Here is a 21,284-nt window from a genome sequence, read left to right as displayed (position 1 = left end):
TTGAAGTTTTAGTAATTGGTCATTTAGTCATTTGGAATTGTTTTATTAGTTCTATTTAGCTTTCATTTATTTAGATTTTCCTAATACTTCAATTTATATAAACTCATTTAGTGTCAGTTAGTTGCCGAGGCAACAGTTCCAATTTTCTTTTTCATCTCATATTTATATTTTATTTAAGCTCTTTCCATTTAAAAACGTGTCATAGTTTTAGTTTACAGTAACAAAATGTGTTACAACATCTGATGGTCAGATGGGTGGCTTTAAGTATCTCACCTGCTGTCTCTCTCTGGGATCTCTTTGATGGCAATGCGCACCTGGTTACTCAGGTCTCTCCCTGCATAGACCACTCCATAAGTTCCCCTACCCAGAACCACCCTGTCACCATTCTCATTGTAGTCGTATTCGTACTGCAAAACAATTCAGGAATTAAGTACACCAAGCCCCACAAATCCAACAAAAACAAACTATAGGCGAGTTTCTGAAGCTCTTACCTCCAGGGTGTCTCCTTCTCCCTCCCCCTCCAGCTCGACAGCATTTCCTGATCCATCTGTGATCAACTCCTTCACCATGGAGCAGAACCTTCAAATAAGTGACAACCATCCACACATCGGTTACCTCCATGAGCACCACAGTTTAAAAGCTAATTGATTAACTTCAGGAAAACTAACCTTCCACACTGGTCCTCTGTGGAGAAGTAGATCTGGAAGTCATCTGAGTTGTCATGGACATACAAAAAACAGCAGCGCTCATCGAATTTTGAGATGCTAGAGAGTGGAAGAATGCAAGATTTGTTTCACATCTCTGAGATCATGAAATAATCACATTTAAATGGAAAGCACTGGAGTTTCAACTTGTAGTTAAATCATGTAGACAGTCAGAGATCTGCTAGTTTTCAGACATTGTTTGAAGATGAATGGATAAACAGTAGGGATGCACTAATAATAAAACTCTGGTATTTTCATATAATGGCTGATTGATAGCCAATATAGCCAATGAAAAACACACTAGAAATAAAACAAATAATTTTTGTAAATACTATTCTAAATTGAACCATCATCACATTATAACGAACAGTATGAAAATTGAATACATTTTTAAAAATACATTTTATGGTGTTATTAGAGCTTTTACAGATCAACATTGAGTGGGCCATTTTAGTATTAATTTATATACTATTATAGTATTTATTTACTAATATTTTGAATGATCTTTTTTTGCTTTATTTTAAAGTTTTAAGAATTTTGTATATGCTTTTGTCTTTTTTATTAGCTCTGTACATATTTCTATTTACCCATTTTTCAGTTTTAGTGTTTATTTCACTTAGTTGCAAAGGCAACATTTCTCATTTTAGTTCAGGTTTTTTAAATAGACGTTTTTCATCCAGTGTTCCTACTTTATTTCAGCTTTATTTGAATTAAAATTAAAAATGATTGTTAAAAGTTTTAATTAACAGTAACAACACTGCAGTGAGCATTAATCTAAATGCAAAAAGAGCAGAAATGAGCACAATCAAATAACCAGTTTCAACCAATATGACAAAAAACAAAACAAAGAAACGGAAAACCAATGATGCCAATATTGTACATCTCTATTGAACAAAATGTTTTTTTTTTCGTTTTGTTTTGTTTTTGCCAAGCAATTGCCAAGTAATTCAAGTAGAACTAGTTCCTACTTAAGCATTGTTTGTTTATCCTTGAGCAACATTCCTGTCAAGCAGAGACAGAATTAACCCTCCTAAATCTTTAAACATTAATTACCCCTAAAATCAGTGAGGATTGATACTGTAGATCGATAAGGAATGTGTTTAAGCCCTTGAGCTAACCCTAAAATCAGGCTAATTTAAATATTGTTTCCGGACTATAAAAACCCCCCTGAAACTGAGAGGTAGAGACAGAGAGAACGAATCTCAATCTTACCTAATGCCTTTGATGGATGATGCTGTGAAGTTCCACTCATGTATTCCCTTCTGCAACCATGTCGGTTAGGAATATGATATTACATATGCAACATAACATTATACAGCAAACATGACTTCAAATAAACCACAGACCGTCTCAGCAGGCGACACATGCCATATAGAAACATTCTTCTCCTCAGCTTCACTGTTAATGGACACGTATGAGGGCTGGTACACTTTTGTTGGCTCCAGAATCAACACCTGCATAGTGGAAGAAGTAATAAGGTCCATGAAATGCAGTTCAGTCAGTACAGGTGTGGTCCTGGATGAGATACTCATGTGAGGTGGTGTACTACCGGAAAACGCAGGCCGTTGGTGGTTCCCTGTGTGGCCTCCACGATAATGTCCATCCAGAAGTTGAGTCTCTCTCTTTGAGGAGAATGCTCTGTGTTCTGCTTCTTAAAATGCTGAATCAACTGAAGGTTTTGGACGACTGATCGCAGGTACCTGAAAGATTAAATGAATGTGAGCTGCTCCAACTCTATTTTTTACAGTTATCATGTACAGTATATCTGTAAATGATTTATTCTATATGTACCATATGGGTGGTTTGAGTTTGAAGAGTTTCTCTGCAGCCTGCACAGCTTTGGGGATGTCATTAGCCAGCATGCTGACAGTAAAAAACTGCCCAACGTCCCAGTAGTTATTCATCTTCTCCAGACTGCCTTTACGGCCAAGCAGACTGTTCAACCTCACACCTGAGAGAGAAGGAGAAGGTGAGAAGGTGCGACCTGTCGTTAATGAAGTGAATGTTCTGAGAGAAACAGGAAACAGGAAGTGTGTTCCTCCTCACCGATCTTCCGGAGTTCTATGGAAGTCTCAAACTGCTGTCCAGACACTATAAGCAGCACTGCCAGATTAATGCCTGAATAGAGAGTGGGCTGCAACTCAAAGCCTTTTCTATACCTACAACATACAAGCATAAATACAAAATTACTTTTTTAATGTGATGCTAGAGTGCTCTGGGTGTTATAACATATTCAAATGTGTTGTTAAGGTTTTTAGCACATGAAATGTGGCTGCTAGGGTGTTCTGTGTGATTTTTAAACATTTAATGTAGTTGCTAAAGTGTTCTGGGTGAGTTTAGTGCATTTATTAAAACTTGGTTGTTTTGGGTGATTTTTATACATTTAATGTAGCTTCTAGGGATTTTAGCACATTTAATGTTGTTAATAGGGTGGTCTGTGCACATGTAATGTGGCTGCTAGGGTTTTAGAGTATTCTGGGTATTTTTAGTGCATTTAAAGCAGATGCTAGCATATTCTGTTTTTTTTTTTTTTTAACACATTCAATGCAGCTTCTTGTTCATGGTTCAAGTGAACAGAGCCCAAAATAAGGGATTCCTTAAAGGGATAGTTCACCCAAAAATGAAAATTCTGTCATTATTCTGCCGTAATGTTATGAAGCTACGAGAACACTTTTTGTGCACAAAGAAAACAAAAATAATGATTTTATCCAACAATTTCTTCTCTTTTGTGTCAGTCTTTGATGCACATTCAGTACCACGATGCATGTGTGTGCATTCCTCTCTTTGCAAACAAGCTACAGCGCGTGCAGTTTCTACATCAGAACGCGTGTGTCATGGTACTCTCATGAATGTCCAGCATTCTTTTAATGTTATTTGCACAAGAAGTATTCTCGTAGCTTCATAACATTATGGTTGAACCACTGATGTCACATGGACTATTTTAACGATGTCCTTACTACCTTTCTTGGCCTTAAACGTGTCAGTTGCGTTGCTGTCTACGCAGGGTCAGAAAGCTCTCGGATTCCATCAAAAATATCTTAATTTGTTTTCCGAAGATGAACAAAGGTCTTACGGGTTTGGAACAACATGAGGGTGAGTAATTAATGACAGAATTATCATTTTTGGGTGAACTATCCCTTTAATTAAAAAACAGATATCACCTTTAAACATATTGAAATTGTGAGCTTCAAGAAGCTCATTTAACTCACTCACCACTGGATGGCGTTGTCCCTGTTCTTGGTGTCCTTGCAGTCAGAGTCCAGGAAGATGTCCTTATAGATGCGGCCACACAAGCAGAACATGTCAGGTGCAGGGTGCTCACATGACTGAAGAACCTGCAACATCACACGCAACGCTTGCTCTCGATCTCCTGGGCTGTTCCGTCTGTGTTCACACATGCAAACAGAAATGCATTTGTTCCTAAGATCAAAAGGCTGTAAAGGATAAATGTCTGTTTGCCACGCATATGAATAGGAGAATATACCACACAATGCAGATTTGTGGTCACCTATTGAGCGCAAAAGCATAGTGGAACTGAATCATGGGCTGGTCGGCCAAGTCACAGGTAGGCAACATCTCAATGGTCTGTACCAATTTAACCATAGCATCATAGTCCTGAAAACACACACCCAAGATTATTAAAGCCAGCAGCAAAGACTTTCATTTTTAGACATGCTTTGTAGTATACAGTAGTATATACCTGTATATCTCTGTAGGAGAATAGCAGGTTCATAACAATATCCTGAGTCAAAACCTCAGTGTTGTCGATGCGGAGTTTGATACGGGAAAGCTCCTTGGCCAGCTCCTCACCCTGGTATTTATCTCGAGCTTTTCGGATGTCGTTCAGTAGGGTGTCTTTATATGAAGCACTGTCGGGGAGGAAGAAGATAGAACAGAAGATAGAAAAGGATTTAGTGTTCGTGGATAAATTCGTAGGTAGTATCCACTTCAAAGGGGATGCTTACAGACCTCTGAAATGCACAGACCATGTGATGCATCTAAAAATCATGCAATAACAAAATAAACTGAGGCTGATCACTTTACATGTTTTTTGACCACCTGCAAAGTAGGTCAGACTTCATACTAATAGTCAAAATCTGAGACAAGTTTGTACTGTTACAGGGTGTGAAAATCTTGGCACTACGATCTACAAGGATGTTCTAGACTTCTGATATCTGAGCTCAAGGTGAAAGGACACCCTGACACTTGTTAGAAGTTCCTAATAAATCTTGCATGCACTTGCGTGTGTCTGTCTTGATGATATAATATGAGCGCTACATCCCATTTGGCTTGAGTCCTATTTCTTTACTCCAGGGATGACGAGGATCACTTTACACCTACACTGTAAAAAGTAAGTGTAATTTTAATTGTAAAATTTTGTAAAAATGCTACTGAAAAAAACTGTTAATATGTTAGCAGTGAGTTCCTGTACTATACTGTACAGACATTTTGTGTAATTTTACAGTAAAATGCTGTTAATTGTACAGTTTTTAGAAGTAAAAATAACAAATCAATGTATAATTTACCGTCAAAAATTGTAAACTGATATTCCCAGAATTCCCTGCGTGACACTCCACATTTGAAAATATTTTGTTTAAATAATCATGTTTTTTAATAGTTTTTGTTATCAGTTATGTTATGTACATTTGGGCTTTATGTTACATCTTCTGTTGTTTAATGAAAGTTTATTGCATTATTTAAGTATCATGTGCGTTACCATGATGGTGTTTTGTGTTTGCATGAATGACTCTGTGCACCTTCTATATATTAGTATATACTTCTGCTTGTGGTGAAGCTACGTGTAATGAGCTTTGATTCTTCTCTTTTACCACTTGCATTATTATGGTGATTGTCAGTATGTTAAAGGTACAAAACAGATTTTAATAGCAGTGTGTGTTGTTGAATTTAGTGGTTTACATTCAAATTTCCCTGTTTGTAAATTACAGTTTTATACTGTAAATTTTACAGTTTTATTCTATAAATGTGTTTATAGTTTTTCTGTATTTTTTACACACAGAAAAAAGTGCCAGAATTACAGCTGCCAGAATTATTTTGTAAAAACGACAGATTTTTTTTTTTACAGTGTGGTTTAGATCTATGATGCAATGTTCCACCCAAGATGCAGAATTCCACTGCATTATTGTTGTTATTTAAAAAAAAAAGTAGTTTATATTAATTATTCACAGTGTTGGGGAAAGTTACTTTAATGCATTACAATATTGCGTTACTCCCTAAAAAAGTAACTAATTACGTTACTTAGCTACTTTTTATGGAAAGTAATGCGTTACGTTACTTTTGCGTTACTTTTTAAATATGAGCAGGGCTTGATTGTTTTTAATACAAGAAGTTCTAATCATAGCAAATGTAAAAGCCCTTTCACACCAAAAAGTGTAATGAATAAACCTCAGGCTGAAGGAAAAGTAAATTCACGTCTGTAAAGTAGAACGCAGGAGAAGAGGGTTCAACACTCTTCAACACTAAAAAACAATGAAGCAAAATTGTTAGTTTATCTAAAGTCATTTTTACTTAATATGGTTGAACTGGATCATCAAAGGTCAGCAGCAAAGACATTGGTTAATAAAATGGGATTAGATACATTTGTGTTGTTTAACATATTTAATTATTGCAGGTTTGCGTCATATTCTGAGTTTGCATTTCACTGTTTTAATTCATTTTGATGAATACTAAATCAGTTTTTTTGCGAGTGGGACGAATTAATGCACATTAACGTTTAGTCTAGAACTACAGTAACAGTATGTTCACACAGTGCACTGTCAGTCAATAAATGGGAAAAAAGTAACTGGTGTTACTTTTTTGAAAAAGTAAATCAATCGCTTGCTTGATTTGATTTATGTTTTGCTAAATATGGCATGACACCGTTTCGTAACTCTGTAAATGATCGTCTGAGAATGGGCATCCTGCCAAAAGTTATCATAAAGCTAGCAGTCATACCAAGATGTGACATGAATGTCTTTGAGCAAGTTGACGAAGCGGTCCACCAATGGGACGCACAGAGGTCCCAGAAGGTTGTCCCAGTTGGGTTGCATGTACTCTGATGCCCTCCGCTGGGCCACGTTCTCACAGCACAAGTACTCGTTGTTGGGCGTCATCAAGTACGGGATGAAATAGTAATTCCCGCTGGATGCCTGAAAAAAGATAAACAGATTCTAAATTTGTGCATTAAAAATGCAATTCAGACATATTCTTAGTCATGTCATATAATGCATGACTGTCTGCACCACTGTGTAAAAGTACAGACTGTCTGTGTGTGATCATGTACTCAGCAGTTGGCATTCAAGAAATTCAAAGAGCCAAGGAAATCTTGTTAACACCTTTGTGATCATGTACTGTCCCAGAATTCTAGAGTGAAATGGAGGAGGTGGCCAAAGCACATCTTAGAACTCTGCCACATCAACGCCTCAAATGTAAGGGGTCACCTAAAGTCAAACAGTCATCATACACTTCAAGACTATTTAAATTGTTAGACATGTGGTCTAATCATTGATACTGAGCAAATCCTTTCTCAGCTAAAGCATGATGGTTTATGTATGAAGTACATCATTTAGTTCTTTACTGTTATTTACTAATGCGCAGAATACTCCAAAAAAAAAAGAAAAAAAGAATGAGATCATTAAAAATCAGCTGTTTATATTATAAAATCTGTGATTTTGTTATACAGGCACCTAAATTCTTTGGATCCACTTAACTGTAAAGATGAATAATTTAAAAGTAACCAAATTTCTCAGCAATAAATAACTCACTGACTTTGATTCAGAGCTCTTAATTCCTCAACATGTCAGCTAGACTGAAAGGAAGTGAGTCAGACAGTTACAGACAAAAGTGGTCACTCTCATTCCAGTACATGCATATGGGATTTTCCCAGCATGCCCGCTGTACCTACTTTGTTTCTTAGGCCGGAGCCCCTGTACTCGGGAGGCAACTGGACCCATGGGAAGCCTATTTTAAATGGCCTTGCAGCCTACTCCAGGTAACAGACAAAATAAGAGAGAAAGAAAGAATATACAGAAAAGAATGACAGAAAAAGAATATACAGACTATAGAGTACTAATGGAGGCAAGGAGATACAGATGAATGAGTAAGCCAAAGGGATTTCATCCAAAAATTCTATCATCTTTTACTCATCCTCATGTCATTCCAAATCTATGGTATTTTTTAAATTAAGCATAAATAAAATAAAATGTTATATTAATTATATGAAAAATGCTAACTAAAATGTGAAAAATTAATTGCCAACAAACTAAGAGTGAAATAAAAACAAATAAAAATTAAAATGACAAAAGCACAAAAAATTAAAATGAAAACTAAAATTATAAAAACAAAAGCTAATTCCAAATATTAATAAATACTATAATAGTATAAAAAAAGAACTGATGTATACTACCAGTCAAATGTTTTTGAACAGTAGATTTTCAAGGTTTTTTAAAGAATTCTCTTCTGCTCACCAAGCCTGCATTTATTGTATCCAAAATACAGCAAAAGCGGTAGTATTGTGAAATATTTTTACTATTTTAAAATGTAATTTATTCCTGTGATCAAAGCCACATTTTCAGCATCATTGTAGTCTTCAGTGTCACATGATCCTTCAGATATCATTCTAATACTGTATGCTGATTTGCTGTTCAAGAAACATTATTATTATTATAATTATTATTATTATTAATAATAATATTTAAAACAGCTGAGTATTTTTTCAGGACTCTTTGACTCAAAGATCAGCATTCATCTCAAAGAAAAAAAAAAGCTTTTGTAACATTATATCATTCAAAAGCTTTAGAGTCAGTTTTTTTGGGGGGGGGGGGGGGGGGGTTATAGAAATTCATACTTTTATTTAACAAGGATGCTTTAAATTGATTAAAAGTGATGATAAAGACATTTATAATCTTACAAAAGATTTCTATTTCATATAAATGCTGCTCTATTCAGCAAAGAAACCTGTAAAAATTCTACTCAGCTGTTTTCAACATAATAATAAATGTTTTTTTGAGCAGCAAATCAGAATATTAGAACAATTTCTGAAGGATCATGTGACTGGAGTAATGATGCTAAAAATTCAGCTTTGAAATCACAGGAATAAATTATATTTTAAAAAATAATTTATAATACAATAATAATAATAATAAAAAAACAGTTTTTGCTGTACTTTGGATCAAATAAATGCAGGCTTGGTGAGCAGAAGAGACTTCTTTAAAAAATATAAAAAATTTTACTGTTCAAAAACTTTAGACTGGTAGTGTATATTTAAGCAATAATGAATAATAATTTAACTGAAAATCTTGACAATCGCCCTAGCTTTCTTTGATGTTCGTGAGAGATTCGTAATGATATCATGATAATGATTCGTAAATCAGTCATTCTTTTGAATCAAATCTTTTCAATGAAGTGGTTAATCCAGTTCATAGGTCTGAATGATTCACTAATGAACTGACAGTGGTCAACGGTTCACTTGAAAGTTAATATCACAGATACGGATTTAAATTTCACCGTGTTCCTCACACAAAACTATCATATGACCCCAGAAGACTTTGAAAATAGTGCTCAATGGTTCTTTTCCATGCTTTTTGAAGCTCTAAAAATATGCAATACACATTGTAACTGGATAGAAAACAGTGAGCCACGGAACAAAGAAAGTTGTATCAAGTTTGGAATATGAGATGGGGGGGGGGGGGGGGGGGGGGGGGGGGGCTGAATAATTCCTAAAGAATAAGAGCAAACATAGAATTTCCTTTCTGTTCACAAAACCGATGATATAGAAGTTAACACAAATCCATGTTTTATAGAATGCTGTCAAGGTCAGCTTCTTCTCAGCAGCCGTTCAATATAAGAGGTTTATTTAAAGACTAGAACTCAATGACCCTCTCCTTTATCAAAACAACTAATATCCACTAACTCAAAGTACCATAACACCTCGAGAACCCTTATGAGTTCATACAATAGTCTGACTGGGACACGATGAGCGACTAGAACCACTCACAGGTTAGTGTATGTGCATAAAGGAGAGTTCAGGAAATGATCTGCTCACTATGTAAAGTGTTGTACAGGCACCTGCAGAGGGGGGTGCTGGTTAGGTGCACCTGCCCTTTTCCCCCTCCATGCCCAAAGTGCCCTTTTGTCAAGGCAATTTTTTTTTTTTTTTTTGTAATTAAACGCCCTTTTGTGAAGGCCTGCCCAATCTGACTATTAGTAAAATTAATTAATAATAGTTTAGCCGTAAATTAAATTATCCACATGATGACCTCATCCGGGATGACACCTTTAGGATGCCTTCAATAGCGTATTTCTATACTAAACGATATGTCAATCAGTACTGCATTTTTCATATAGTTTATTTATTTATTACCTGAAGATAACTTGAAAAACACACATAAACAATATATTTTCGCATCATGTGTTTATTGTCTTCACGTTTCATCAGTAAAAACGTTTCTGCTTTTTATTCAGCTCAGCTACAGAGTATGAAGTGCACGAGAGCGCCCTCTGGCTTCGTGTATGAATGAAGCATGCACTGCACGAGAGTGTTCAGCTCTCCTGATATTCATATCTCCTCATTTTGGATACGAATAAAATGTCAGGTCATGTCTCTTTTCATTTAAATCTAGATTTAAATCTAGAAACACCTGCTCGAGCTCGAATAAAGCGCGGTGGGCAAATTGACATTTTATTAAAATGAATATTAAATATTAAAAATGCAGCTAACGTAGTTCTACACAGCAATAAAAACAAAGGTTCTTGTACTCTTTCGTTCTTGCTGTTTAATTGGGAAACATTTAAAGTGCGTTGAGGTGTCTTGTCTTTTTTATGTTATCTGATTAAAAACTATTCATACTTTGAACTATTATTATTACAGTATTTATTTAAAAAAACCTAGAGTGCCTTAAAAATAATTATCACAACACTGGTAAAATAGGCTTATACTGATTTTCTCGTCCTCCGAATTATACTTATCAATCCTGTTTTTATAATCATTATCATTCAAAAAATGAATAAAGTCCTCAAACTTCATCAGATTACCAGGCTTGCGAGCAGTGTTTTGATACTTACTGTGTTTTTCTGTGCCACCATGTCCTATGCAAGAAAAATAAAAGAAAGAATTATTCAGTTGCAAAAAAATACATGCATTTTACTTTATTTCACAGTATTATATAAGACCCAAACCACCTGGAAAGGTTTTGCTATCGTTCCATTTATTACATTTATTCCATGACTGATGGCCATGTGATGCAGTGAATGAGACCTGACTGAATCAGCTGAACACAGCAGAGTCACAGAACATTTACAAATACACAAACAGATCACATGACGCTCCTCCCCATGCGTTATTGTCATCATCTCAGTATGCTAGAACACACGCCTTCCAATGTCTCTGTGGAAACGTGGCCATGTGCAGCTGTCCTGGGACTGACTGCATGCCTTAGCTCGAATACAGGCCGTGTTGTTCTGGCAGCTCTACTGTCCAGTGCCCAGATAAGATAACCTCCCTCCTAAACTGAGAATAGCAGGTCAGGACCTGGCAGTGGGCGGCCTCTTTGTTCAGATGACAGAAATACCAAATTTGAGTGTAACAGCCTTTAGGCCAGAGGGTATAACCTCCCACCAACCCTCGCTAGCGTTTGTGTGGTGGCACTTAGAAAACATTATAAGACAAATATGTAATTCTTAAGCTATGGATTTAAAAAAATGAAACGACTTCAAAAAAGAAAAGTAAATGTTTTTATTATTATTAATTTATAAATGAATAAAAAAATTATTTATTTCTAGAAATTAGCTTAATAAGACAATAATAAGACTAATAAGGAAAAGCATTTAAGTAATTTTATTTTAATTCATTAAAAATATATTTTTGCCTAGAAATTAGTTAAATAAGACTAAGATTTGTATAGTAACTTTATTAATGAATAAAGAGTTGTTTTTTATCTAGAAATTAGCTAAATGAGACAAAGCCTCTTTTTGTGGATGTCTTTAAAGGCGAAAGATACTTTTTAAATTCTTATTTAAATGTACAGCACTAATTGTACTTTCATCAGCAGCACTAAACAGAACTGCAAACATATTATTATTACCAAACACGTTTCCCTTTCACAAACACACTCTCCATCTTCCATTGTTTGGACAAAAAAGTAGTCCTGCCTCAAACTCATACTATTGATTAAATCAATATTAATTGGTTGGCCTCTCTCTCTCAAAAAAAAAAAAAGTGACAAAGAGCTGTTTATTTTTTGGGGAAGTCAACCTACAAAGGACCTTCTCAAAACCACAGAACATCTAAAAAATGACCCAAACCCCCTTTAAAAACAAAAGAAGTCTATGATAAGTGCTTCTTTAGCTAGGTATGTGTGTTTATGTGTGTGTATTAGACTGTAACTCTCACCTTAAGTGACTGTGCCGTGTCAGGGTCCGTGTCGTGGTAGAGGATGACATTGTTGGCCATGTCAAAACTCTCACGCACACCGAGGTGATAAAACAGGGAGGGCTGTCTAAACACATCACTCATGTCCACAACTGCAATATCTGCAATTAATCAGAGGCATAGTAAGCATGCGTGCAGAATCCCAGTATTACATATAGTGTGCACTGTAGTACTGCACACTCCAGCCTCATTACCTGTTCTTTAAGAAAGAACATTCATTTTCAATTCAATTTTAAAGTGTTTTCATTTATTATGACTTTCCATTAAATCATATAAAATACAATCTTTAAATAACCTTTTGTCTGTTTAAAGTAGTCCTAAGTGCATATTTGTTCTACCGCATATGGCCATATTTGTTCTTTTCCAGTTAAACACAATCTGTGCTTATTCTATGGAAACTATAAGCAAACATTTGAAAATGTGTTTGAAAACCATGCAACACCGTAAGCCGCAAAATACAAGACCAGACTTGATGTAACCAGGAGCTGATGCATGACACACAGTCTTATTAGGAAAAGTGTGAGGGGGTGGGGGTAATGCAATAACAAGAAACTGATCTGTAGAATGCTATATAGTGAGGATGTATCATACACTTCTGCTTTGAAAAATGATACTTCATTTTTTCAGCTCTAAAATGCACTTTTTCTGGTCCTCTAGAGTTCCTTCCCCAGAAAAAGTGCTGCATGTGAGCTACATTCTGCATGCACAAAAATGCACAGGATCAAACTTTTAAAAAGTTGCCCTTTTCACCCTCCCAAAATTCAGATGTAAGAGTGTTTTAATCACTCAGAGTAGCGTGTGCAGCCAAACCTGCGCGCGAGAGAGAGACTTCATACTAGACAAATAAATTCCAGGAAAGGAATGTGCTGGAGGCAGAAGATCCTATTTGCACTCCTCATATTCCTTGAGAGAGATTGTCATATAGTAACACCCTCCCATGGGAAAGCCCAATGACCCTAAGCCTAACAATCTGCATCTGGCACAAGTACATTTAGAAAAACATATTCGTTTTCTGAACTACTATACTGTTTAATGTATTAATTTAATGTATTTTTTATATTTTTCTAGCAATGATATATACTTAATCTATATATTATAATTATAATCTATATTATATAGATTTATATATACATGCACACACCCTTTGCATATTACTATTTACTCTTCATTTATATAAAAATCATAGAGCTATGCCATTATTTAACAATAATTTTGATAATGTTGCTTTTTGTATTGTTTTATTTATTTATGATTGTTAATCTTTTTGCCCACTACTACTTACATTTATTACATATTTCTCTTTGGAAACAATAAAGTATTTCAATTATTAATTCAATAACAGACTCAAGCTCTAAATCTATAATGGCATGTGCCAATGAGTTTCTATTCTTCTAACTCCTGTACCATCCTCCAGAATTGGCTAATTTGTGGAAACTACTCATTTTGGATGCTTCCTTAATCCAACACACCTGATTCTCCTCATCAGTCCATTCTGAAAAGCTAGAAGACCTGTACTGGGAGTGCCAGTTTAGGGAGACATCCCGCATGCAGAATTGTAGGGCTGCAGGAATTATTCTCGCGCACCAAAGCTTTGCAATGCCACGTTAGCTTACCTGCATCATAAAATGTATCAAGCACTGTTGTCTCCCCAAAGTCTAATCGTCCGAAAGTCACTGTGGTTAATATGGCACTCTCCGCGTCGCAGGCGCGCTGGAGACACTGGAGCGCCCCGGATTCCGGGCTGTTCGCGGCCACCGCCTTCAGTCCATCATTCAGCACATAAACCGCCCTCAGGGACCTCTGTTTGGTCACCGGACTCGGGCTGGACACATCAGCCCTCTCCACGCCTGCAGACATGGAAGCCGCAGTGGTGTGGTCGCCACCAGCCTCTGCTGTAGACATGTTGGACATGATCTCCATAGTGCGAGTAATTGTCCCTCTGCGCGGTTCTCCTTTTCTTTCCGCAGTTAATCAATAATGAATAACCAAAGTTTAGTGCGCACCTGTGGCACGGAGAGGTGCGTGGCTGTGACGTCCAGCGTCTTGCGATTCATTAAAGCAGCGCGCATCACTACATATTACAATGTGGTCCAGTTTTATCTCGTTTGCGCCAGCGGTTATGCAATTATACAAAACGCTTTGTGAATTCAGTGCAGAAAGTCAGGCGAACTTGAGGCGCACCGCACGCGCTGTGTCTCCAAAGACACGCATTACCAATCCTATTTGAGAAAGTCATTCCACCTGCCCTTTCTGCAAAATGCACTATCCGATCATTTCCTCAAACGTGTGTCCTTCCGTTCAGGCGTGGGCCTATTTCACAAGCGAAGCAAAACTGCGCAAATCTAGAGCGCGAGGAACGGCTCGCGGCGGTTATTGCATGTACAGTCACTATTAAATCATCTGGAGTAGATGCCTAAATATAAAACTTGTCCGTGTTGATACGCGCATGGCAAGCAGAGCTACGGCAGGTCCATGACTCCAGCTCCCCAAACTGGCTTAACTTTCAACTGTTCCTTTCGTTTCAGATCAGATAATAATCGTCAAACTGGACTAGTACACAAAATACCTTGCGAGGCTTCGTGGAAACTTTTAACACCCTCCAACAATGTGCATATTCCAAAGAACCTTTTTTTTTTTTTTTTAAATATCACTTCCACCACATCTGAAATTCTGTGTTGTTGTTTTTTATAGCATATGTGATGGAAATTACTTTTTTTTTGTCATAAAATAACAGACTGCTTTTGTTTTGGCATTTCATAGCCAGCGCGTTTTATGTTAAAAGCACACACTTAAAATGTTTTCACACTTTTTGGATTATTTTCGCGTAACAAAATTACGCACACTAAAATAGCCTACATATCCAGAAATTAGATTTACCTTAATTTCGACATTTTTATTGCATTTTTAAACACACTAATTAGTTATATATATATATATATATATATATATATATATATATATATATATATATATATATATATATTTAACATACAACATGAATTACTGTTCAATTATATTCTAAAGGCAATTTTCTAAACACTAACCCATCAACTTTCTTTTATTTTCAAATATGCGTTCATTTGTATGGCATACTTATTGTCTACCTTGTCTATGAACAAGTGAAATAGATAATTAAATAAAAAATATTTTCATTACATTTTAATTTACACCACAAATGTCAAGCTTTTCAAACCCATTTAGTGGATTTATAATAAAAAAAAAAAGGATGAGGTCATTCCATTTGACCACTAACTAACTTTTACAGATCCAACTACTATAATATACAAAAAATAATAATACATTTATATATTTATTTCCTAATTTGTCTTTTGTTCTTTAAGATAAAGAGTAATGGCAAGTTTTAATATTACTAATTCATCATCTATTTCATTTGTTTATGGACAAGGCAGGCAAATATGAGATTATGTGAATAATACATCCCGTAATTCACACAAATGACAAAAATATTTATTAATTACAACACAGGATTTGTTTCTTCAGACATGCGGTCAACATACTGGCGTCACAGACTGAAAAGACTTGATAAAACTTGTTTCTGGTGCTCAGCTCCTGTGTGGTTGTGATGTAATGCTAACTATTACACGCAGTAGTTCCTCAAACTTAACTCTTGCATACCAAAGTGTGTTTAAAGGGTTTAGGATGATACATTTTTTGTGTGTTTGAATAAAATATGCATGTTTCCAATGAGTCTTTCTACAAATGTATTGATATTTGAACTTTTTACACATTTTTTCAAAGGATTCACATAATTTACATCCATATCTGAGGTGGGCTCCCATCTCCTGGTTTTACCTTCTCAGAGCACTCAGAGGCTCTGATCATTACTTCATGGGCGACATTAGTGATGTGACCATCCTTGGAGACCCAGACATCTGCAGGCCTCACTGGACAGCACCCAGGAGACCTGATCCTCAATTACCAAATCAAATACCATAAAGAGCAGCGGATGCCTATGGAATGATATCAGTGAATGTCTTAAATGTGTTTGAGAGAGAGAGAGGGGGTCCATATGCACAGTAGGTGCTGACTGTGTACTTCTGAGGCTGGATTGAATGTTTGTGTGTATATGAGCTGATTGAGGTGTGTGATCTTTACCCTTTCTAGGAGCTGAACTTAAGATGACCTTCATCTCATAAAAGATCTCAGATATACATGACATTTAAAATGTTATATAACAGTAACCCCTATCCAAACACATTTCTAAGAATTTAAAATCTGACAACAGATCAGTTTAATGGAGATTCAGATTTAATGGAGGCTTCTGATATGTTCTGGAAAGGAAAATAAGCTTTCTATTAAAGTTATTCTCATTTCAGACGGTCAGTAAAGATGACCAACACGATGAACTAGATGATACTAAGAAATGTAGGCTAAATAAATAATAATAATTATTTTTTTTAGAAATGCACTTTTTAAAGTTCCAAAAAAAAAAACTTGAAAGTGAGCTTGTTATTTGTAAACATAAGTTTTAATATATTCAATGCGTTAAAAATAATCATGTTTACATGTGGGGTAATAATAATAATATAATGATAATAATACTTAGTATTATTATTGTTAAGATTACTACTAGTACAACCTAATTTAAAGACAATTATATTATTTAAATACTCACACACACAGTTTTTTAATATCTATTTATTTATCTATCTATCTATCACATATATATATATATATATATATATATATATATATATATATATATATATAAAACTAAAGACATTGTTATTTTCTTACATAATTACTTAAATTTATTCAATTCATTTATTTAAAATACATTTTTAAAGTAAGAGTACTGAACAAGTAATAATAATAATAATAATAATTGAACTAACTGTGTGTGTGTGTATGAATGACATCAAATAGGTTCATAAGCATCTAGAATAAACAAAGAAACATTGCAACAATTTTTGAAATCTTTTTTAATAAAATCTGCACACATAATTGTATTTAGTACATTAAAATATAAAAGAATATATAGAAGATTTCAAAGAAATAACTGAGTCAAGAAAACAAAACGTGAGTTTTCTCATTGTCATCACCAACGTAAAAGAAATAGGAAAGACAGAAGAGTTTGGAAAGCTCCAAATAAACAAGGCCTCAATGTGGGGTTGCTGTGGAAATAGCAAGGGGTGTGAAATTAAACGCACCTTTGCATATAAAGAAAATAACTGAAGGCCTCCAAGTCAAAAGAAAAGAACTTAAGGTGAACAGTAGGTGAACACTTAAGGTGAACGCACTGGTTTCTCCTTCATTTGATGTGTTCTCTGACTAGCGTTCAGAGGCAGTACCAGAGAGGGTGGTGATAAGGTAACTGTGTCACAGTTGTGCAGGAGAGCCAGCTAATCCCCATGGCAACCGCTATCACCTGTCTCCAGGTGTGGGTCATCACCACCCATTAATCACATGACCCACAGTAAGGCCACACCCGGGCAACGGGTCTGTGAGTCAGCGGCCAGTCTGAGCATAACACGCAAAAAAAAAAAAAGCTTCTTAAAAACAAAAGCAGAAAGAGTGAATGGGGGGGGGGGGGGGGGGTAAACGGTTGTTTTCTTTAAGCAATTGTTCTGATAAATTGTTGTTCTTTTTTGGCACAATCTAACTGGGCTGTGGAGTGGAACCTCAGCCTGACCCTTCATCTGATACATCCAGCATGCTCCATTTCATTTGGACAGGGATTTCTTAATGTGTTCCACTTCCATCTAAAACAGAGCAAAAAACAAAAAGACACGGACTGTTAAACACAGTCATGGGAAATAGAAGCAAAATATAACATACTGAACATTACATATCAGATTATTACATGCCAGATTTACTAACAGCTTGCATCAGCGCAAACTGTCTTTTGGAGTTAAAACAGTACTGTCAAGATTTACTAAAGATGCACAGTGAAGAATTAGCGCTGAAAAGGCATGGACACCCTTTCCCTTTCAGACGCAAAATTTATGGGAGGAGAGTATTAAAATGAATCACGCAACACGATGTACAAACGTTTGCGCTCGTCTAATTACTGGTATTTGCGGCAATATTTAACACCCAAAAAAGCACGTCTTGAACTATTTTGCGCCAGTATCGTAAGTAGATCACCCGCACCTGATGAGCATTGTCTGCTTATTTGCGACTACGCTAATTTGCGCTGCGCTTGGTATATTTCGTCAGTCGATATGTAAATGAGATGTTGTGTCTGTGTTCTTTAATTCGTGAGTAAACCCGCAGAAATTTCCACGCCCATCGGCGCTGTTTTGGAATTGAGCTCTTGCTAATTTGCCACGTTTAGTAAATCTGGCCTCAAGGCTAAATTTATTTGATCAAATAAAACAGTAAAATCAGTTATACTATGAAATATTCCATTTTAAAATAACGATTTTCTATTTTAGTATATTTTAAAATGTCATTTATTTCTGTGATAGCAAAGCTGAATTTTCAGCATCACTACTCTAGTCTTTAGTATCACATGATCCTTCAGAAATTATTCTAATATGCTGATTTGCTGCTCAAGAAACATTTAGTATTATTATCAATGTTTAAAAAATGCTGCATAATATTTTAAACTGTGATACGTTTTTTTTCAGGATTCTGTAATGAAGACCAAGCATTTATTTGACAAACTTAGTAAACAATGGAAAAAAAATTAAGCAAATCTTTACAGTTTGATACTTGTAATGTATCTTTACTTAATGAAAGTAGTCCAATCTTTTGAATGGTAGTCTATTTTTTTTTAATGTTAACAAAATAGCTGAATTTAAACTACATACAAGACAAAAAATTTTGTAAAATATTTAAAAATAGAAAAAAAAAATGTTTTCAGCATATCTCAACATCTTAATATGAATTAATTACTTAAATTAAATAACATTAAAATGATAAAAATATTAAATGTCAAAATTAATAAATGATATTTATAATAATACCTTTTTAAAAATACTACTACTAATAGCAACACATATTTGGCTGGTTAAGATTGTCTTAATTACTATAAAAAGGTGTTGCACCTGGTTAGAGCTACAGAATGTTTATGACTAGTATAATGCCTCCTTACCTGCAATGATATACGAATCCTCTTCTCCTCATCCAGTTCGCTCACCAGCTGTTTGATTTCTTGTCTGAGAAAACAAATTTAAGAATTAACACACATTTCACAGACAATCAATCAATCAACTTGTTCTTCCCACATCTAATTGCCTTCTAAACTTCCCTCCACTTCTACTTCACTACTTCACTCTGTCTTTCATCTAACCCCCTGTCCCATCAGTTCATACTTGTGCTGGCTCTTCATGAGCTCCACAGTTCCTTTCAGGTCTCGTAATTGTGCTCTGAGCTCCTCAAGCGTGGCGGCACCCTGTTCGTTCTTCACTCGGGTATCAACGGAAGGGGAATGGGGCCGCAGACCAGCGCTGCCCTGGTGGAGAGAAGCCCCAGAAGATGATGGAGGGGCACTGGGCTTTGGGGGAAAAGACGATTTTTCAGGAGCCTGTGGAAAACCCACATGAGATATCAGAACAAGAGCATATCAGTCAAATTTACTCTGTTTATCTTCCATTTCAGGCTGTTCCACAGGGCCTCAGTCTCTCTCTCTGTGTGTGTGTGTGTGTGTGTATGTATATACAGTACAGTATAGTAGCACCATAAAGTATTTGGACACTTAAAGGGATAGTTCACCCATAAACATTATTTACTCATCCTCACATCATTCCAGATGTGTATGACATTCTTCGTACTGTGAAGAATGTACTAAAAGAACATATTTTGAAAAAACTGCTGTCCAATGAAAGTCAATGGGGTCCAAAACAACACAGAGTGCTGCAGGGATTATGTATTTTTAGTAGACCAAAACCTGAGAACTTCTGGTTTTATCGGCCTGAAGTCAATTGGTTTTTGGTTAAACGAGACTACAGACGTTGTTGGAGACGTAATTCATCTGCTCACTAGTTCACTTTTACAACCTTGTTGTGTTTCTAATCATACTCTTAACTATTCTAACTCAAGCTTTCAGAAGAAAAAATGTCATACAAGTTTGGAACGACGTGAGGGTGAGTAAAAATTCATTTTTAGGTGAATTATGCCTTTAAAGACACACTTAAACACCAACTATATAAAACTATATACAAATGATATAAAAACACCAAATATATATTTAAAAATAAAGTGTGACTTAAGTATCCAAGGCCTGGTTTCATAGACAGGGTTTAGCCTAAACCAGGATTAGGCCATAGTTCAATTAGGACATTTAAGTAATTTTTATAAACAGGCCTTAGAAAAAAACATTACTGGTGTGCATCTTAAGACAAAACAAAGGCACTAACATGTTTAAGATCAGTCAGTGCAAGTTTCTTTCAGTTGAAACAGCTCAGATTTACATTCTAGTCTGGGACTAGGTTTAAGCCTTGTCTGTGAAACCGGGGGCAAAAGTAATACTTTTTGTGTCACTGTAATACAATGCTTGACTATGGCGCTCCCTTGTGGTAGGACAGGGATGTGCATGCAAAAGGAGGGGCGGGTGTCAGGGGGTGGGATTACTGGGAGGGGGCGGGGCTTACTATTATGACTGGCACTGCCTTGGACATCTTCTTGGAGTTGTCAAGACCTTTGGGAGTGAATGAGACCTGCTCCTCCTTTCCCATCTCCTTGTCTCTCCTCTCCTCCTCTGGAGATGGGGAGTCCAGGAGGTCAGGACTAGAGAGAGAGGACTAAGGAGGAGAGATTTTTAAACGATCGTGACCAGATAACCCACAGACAGGCGAAGCAGGGCAAGCCCAGGTGACATTCACACATAGCAAATAGCACAATCATATCTGACGGATTTATGTTGAATGCCTGAAGGGTCACAAATTTATAAAACATCGCCAGCTGATTGCATTTGATAGGTGTGAAAACAACCAAACGTTATAGACTTGACACTTTAATTGGTTAAAAATAATAACAAACAAGTATGTTTATGTTGTGTAGTAGGCTTATTATACAGTAGTCAACATTTGAAGTGGATCAAAAAGGTTCATCAACGTTGTCCAAAGACAAGAAAGAGTATTGTTTTGGTTTTAGGACAACTTTGATGAAAGGTTTTGATCCACTTCAAATGCTGACTACTGTAGTTAACTAAACTAAAACTATAAGATTTTTGTTATTTGAAATAAAAA

At 35.8% G+C, this 21,284-nt stretch overlaps 2 protein-coding genes across 4 annotated transcripts in view; both read right to left on the bottom strand.

The window, feature by feature from the left end:
- LOC306863365 (mitogen-activated protein kinase kinase kinase 15-like) overlaps positions 1-14,049 on the bottom strand; it is a gene marked incomplete at its 5' end in the record, with an annotated part of 30,712 nt that extends 16,663 nt beyond the window's left edge. The window contains 16 exons of the mRNA XM_079406657.1: positions 274-407; positions 492-579; positions 669-764; positions 1,917-1,966; positions 2,051-2,158; positions 2,254-2,404; positions 2,496-2,655; positions 2,751-2,863; positions 3,918-4,088; positions 4,213-4,319; positions 4,405-4,573; positions 6,657-6,850; positions 7,606-7,683; positions 10,764-10,787; positions 12,091-12,230; positions 13,743-14,049. Coding sequence (XP_079262783.1) covers positions 274-407; positions 492-579; positions 669-764; positions 1,917-1,966; positions 2,051-2,158; positions 2,254-2,404; positions 2,496-2,655; positions 2,751-2,863; positions 3,918-4,088; positions 4,213-4,319; positions 4,405-4,573; positions 6,657-6,850; positions 7,606-7,683; positions 10,764-10,787; positions 12,091-12,230; positions 13,743-14,049 — 2,090 coding nt within the window. The remainder of the gene's footprint in view (positions 1-273; positions 408-491; positions 580-668; positions 765-1,916; positions 1,967-2,050; positions 2,159-2,253; positions 2,405-2,495; positions 2,656-2,750; positions 2,864-3,917; positions 4,089-4,212; positions 4,320-4,404; positions 4,574-6,656; positions 6,851-7,605; positions 7,684-10,763; positions 10,788-12,090; positions 12,231-13,742) is intronic.
- A 3,003-nt stretch (positions 14,050-17,052) lies between these two features.
- LOC306862986 (SH3 domain-containing kinase-binding protein 1-like) overlaps positions 17,053-21,284 on the bottom strand; it is a 51,076-nt gene continuing 46,844 nt past the window's right edge. For all 3 annotated transcript variants that reach the window (XM_079406114.1, XM_079406115.1, XM_079406116.1), the window contains exons 15-18: positions 20,688-20,837; positions 19,410-19,621; positions 19,190-19,253; positions 17,053-17,852 (exon numbers count right to left, since the gene is read on the bottom strand). In XM_079406114.1, the coding sequence (XP_079262240.1) occupies positions 17,814-17,852; positions 19,190-19,253; positions 19,410-19,621; positions 20,688-20,837 (465 nt within the window). In that variant the 3' untranslated portion in view covers positions 17,053-17,813. The remainder of the gene's footprint in view (positions 17,853-19,189; positions 19,254-19,409; positions 19,622-20,687; positions 20,838-21,284) is intronic.

Source organism: Barbus barbus (genome assembly GCF_936440315.1).
Source record: "Barbus barbus genome assembly, chromosome: 44".
NCBI classification, from domain to species: domain Eukaryota; kingdom Metazoa; phylum Chordata; class Actinopteri; order Cypriniformes; family Cyprinidae; genus Barbus; species Barbus barbus.
Note: the sequence above shows the minus strand (reverse complement) of the source record. Positions and strands in the feature narration are given on the sequence as shown.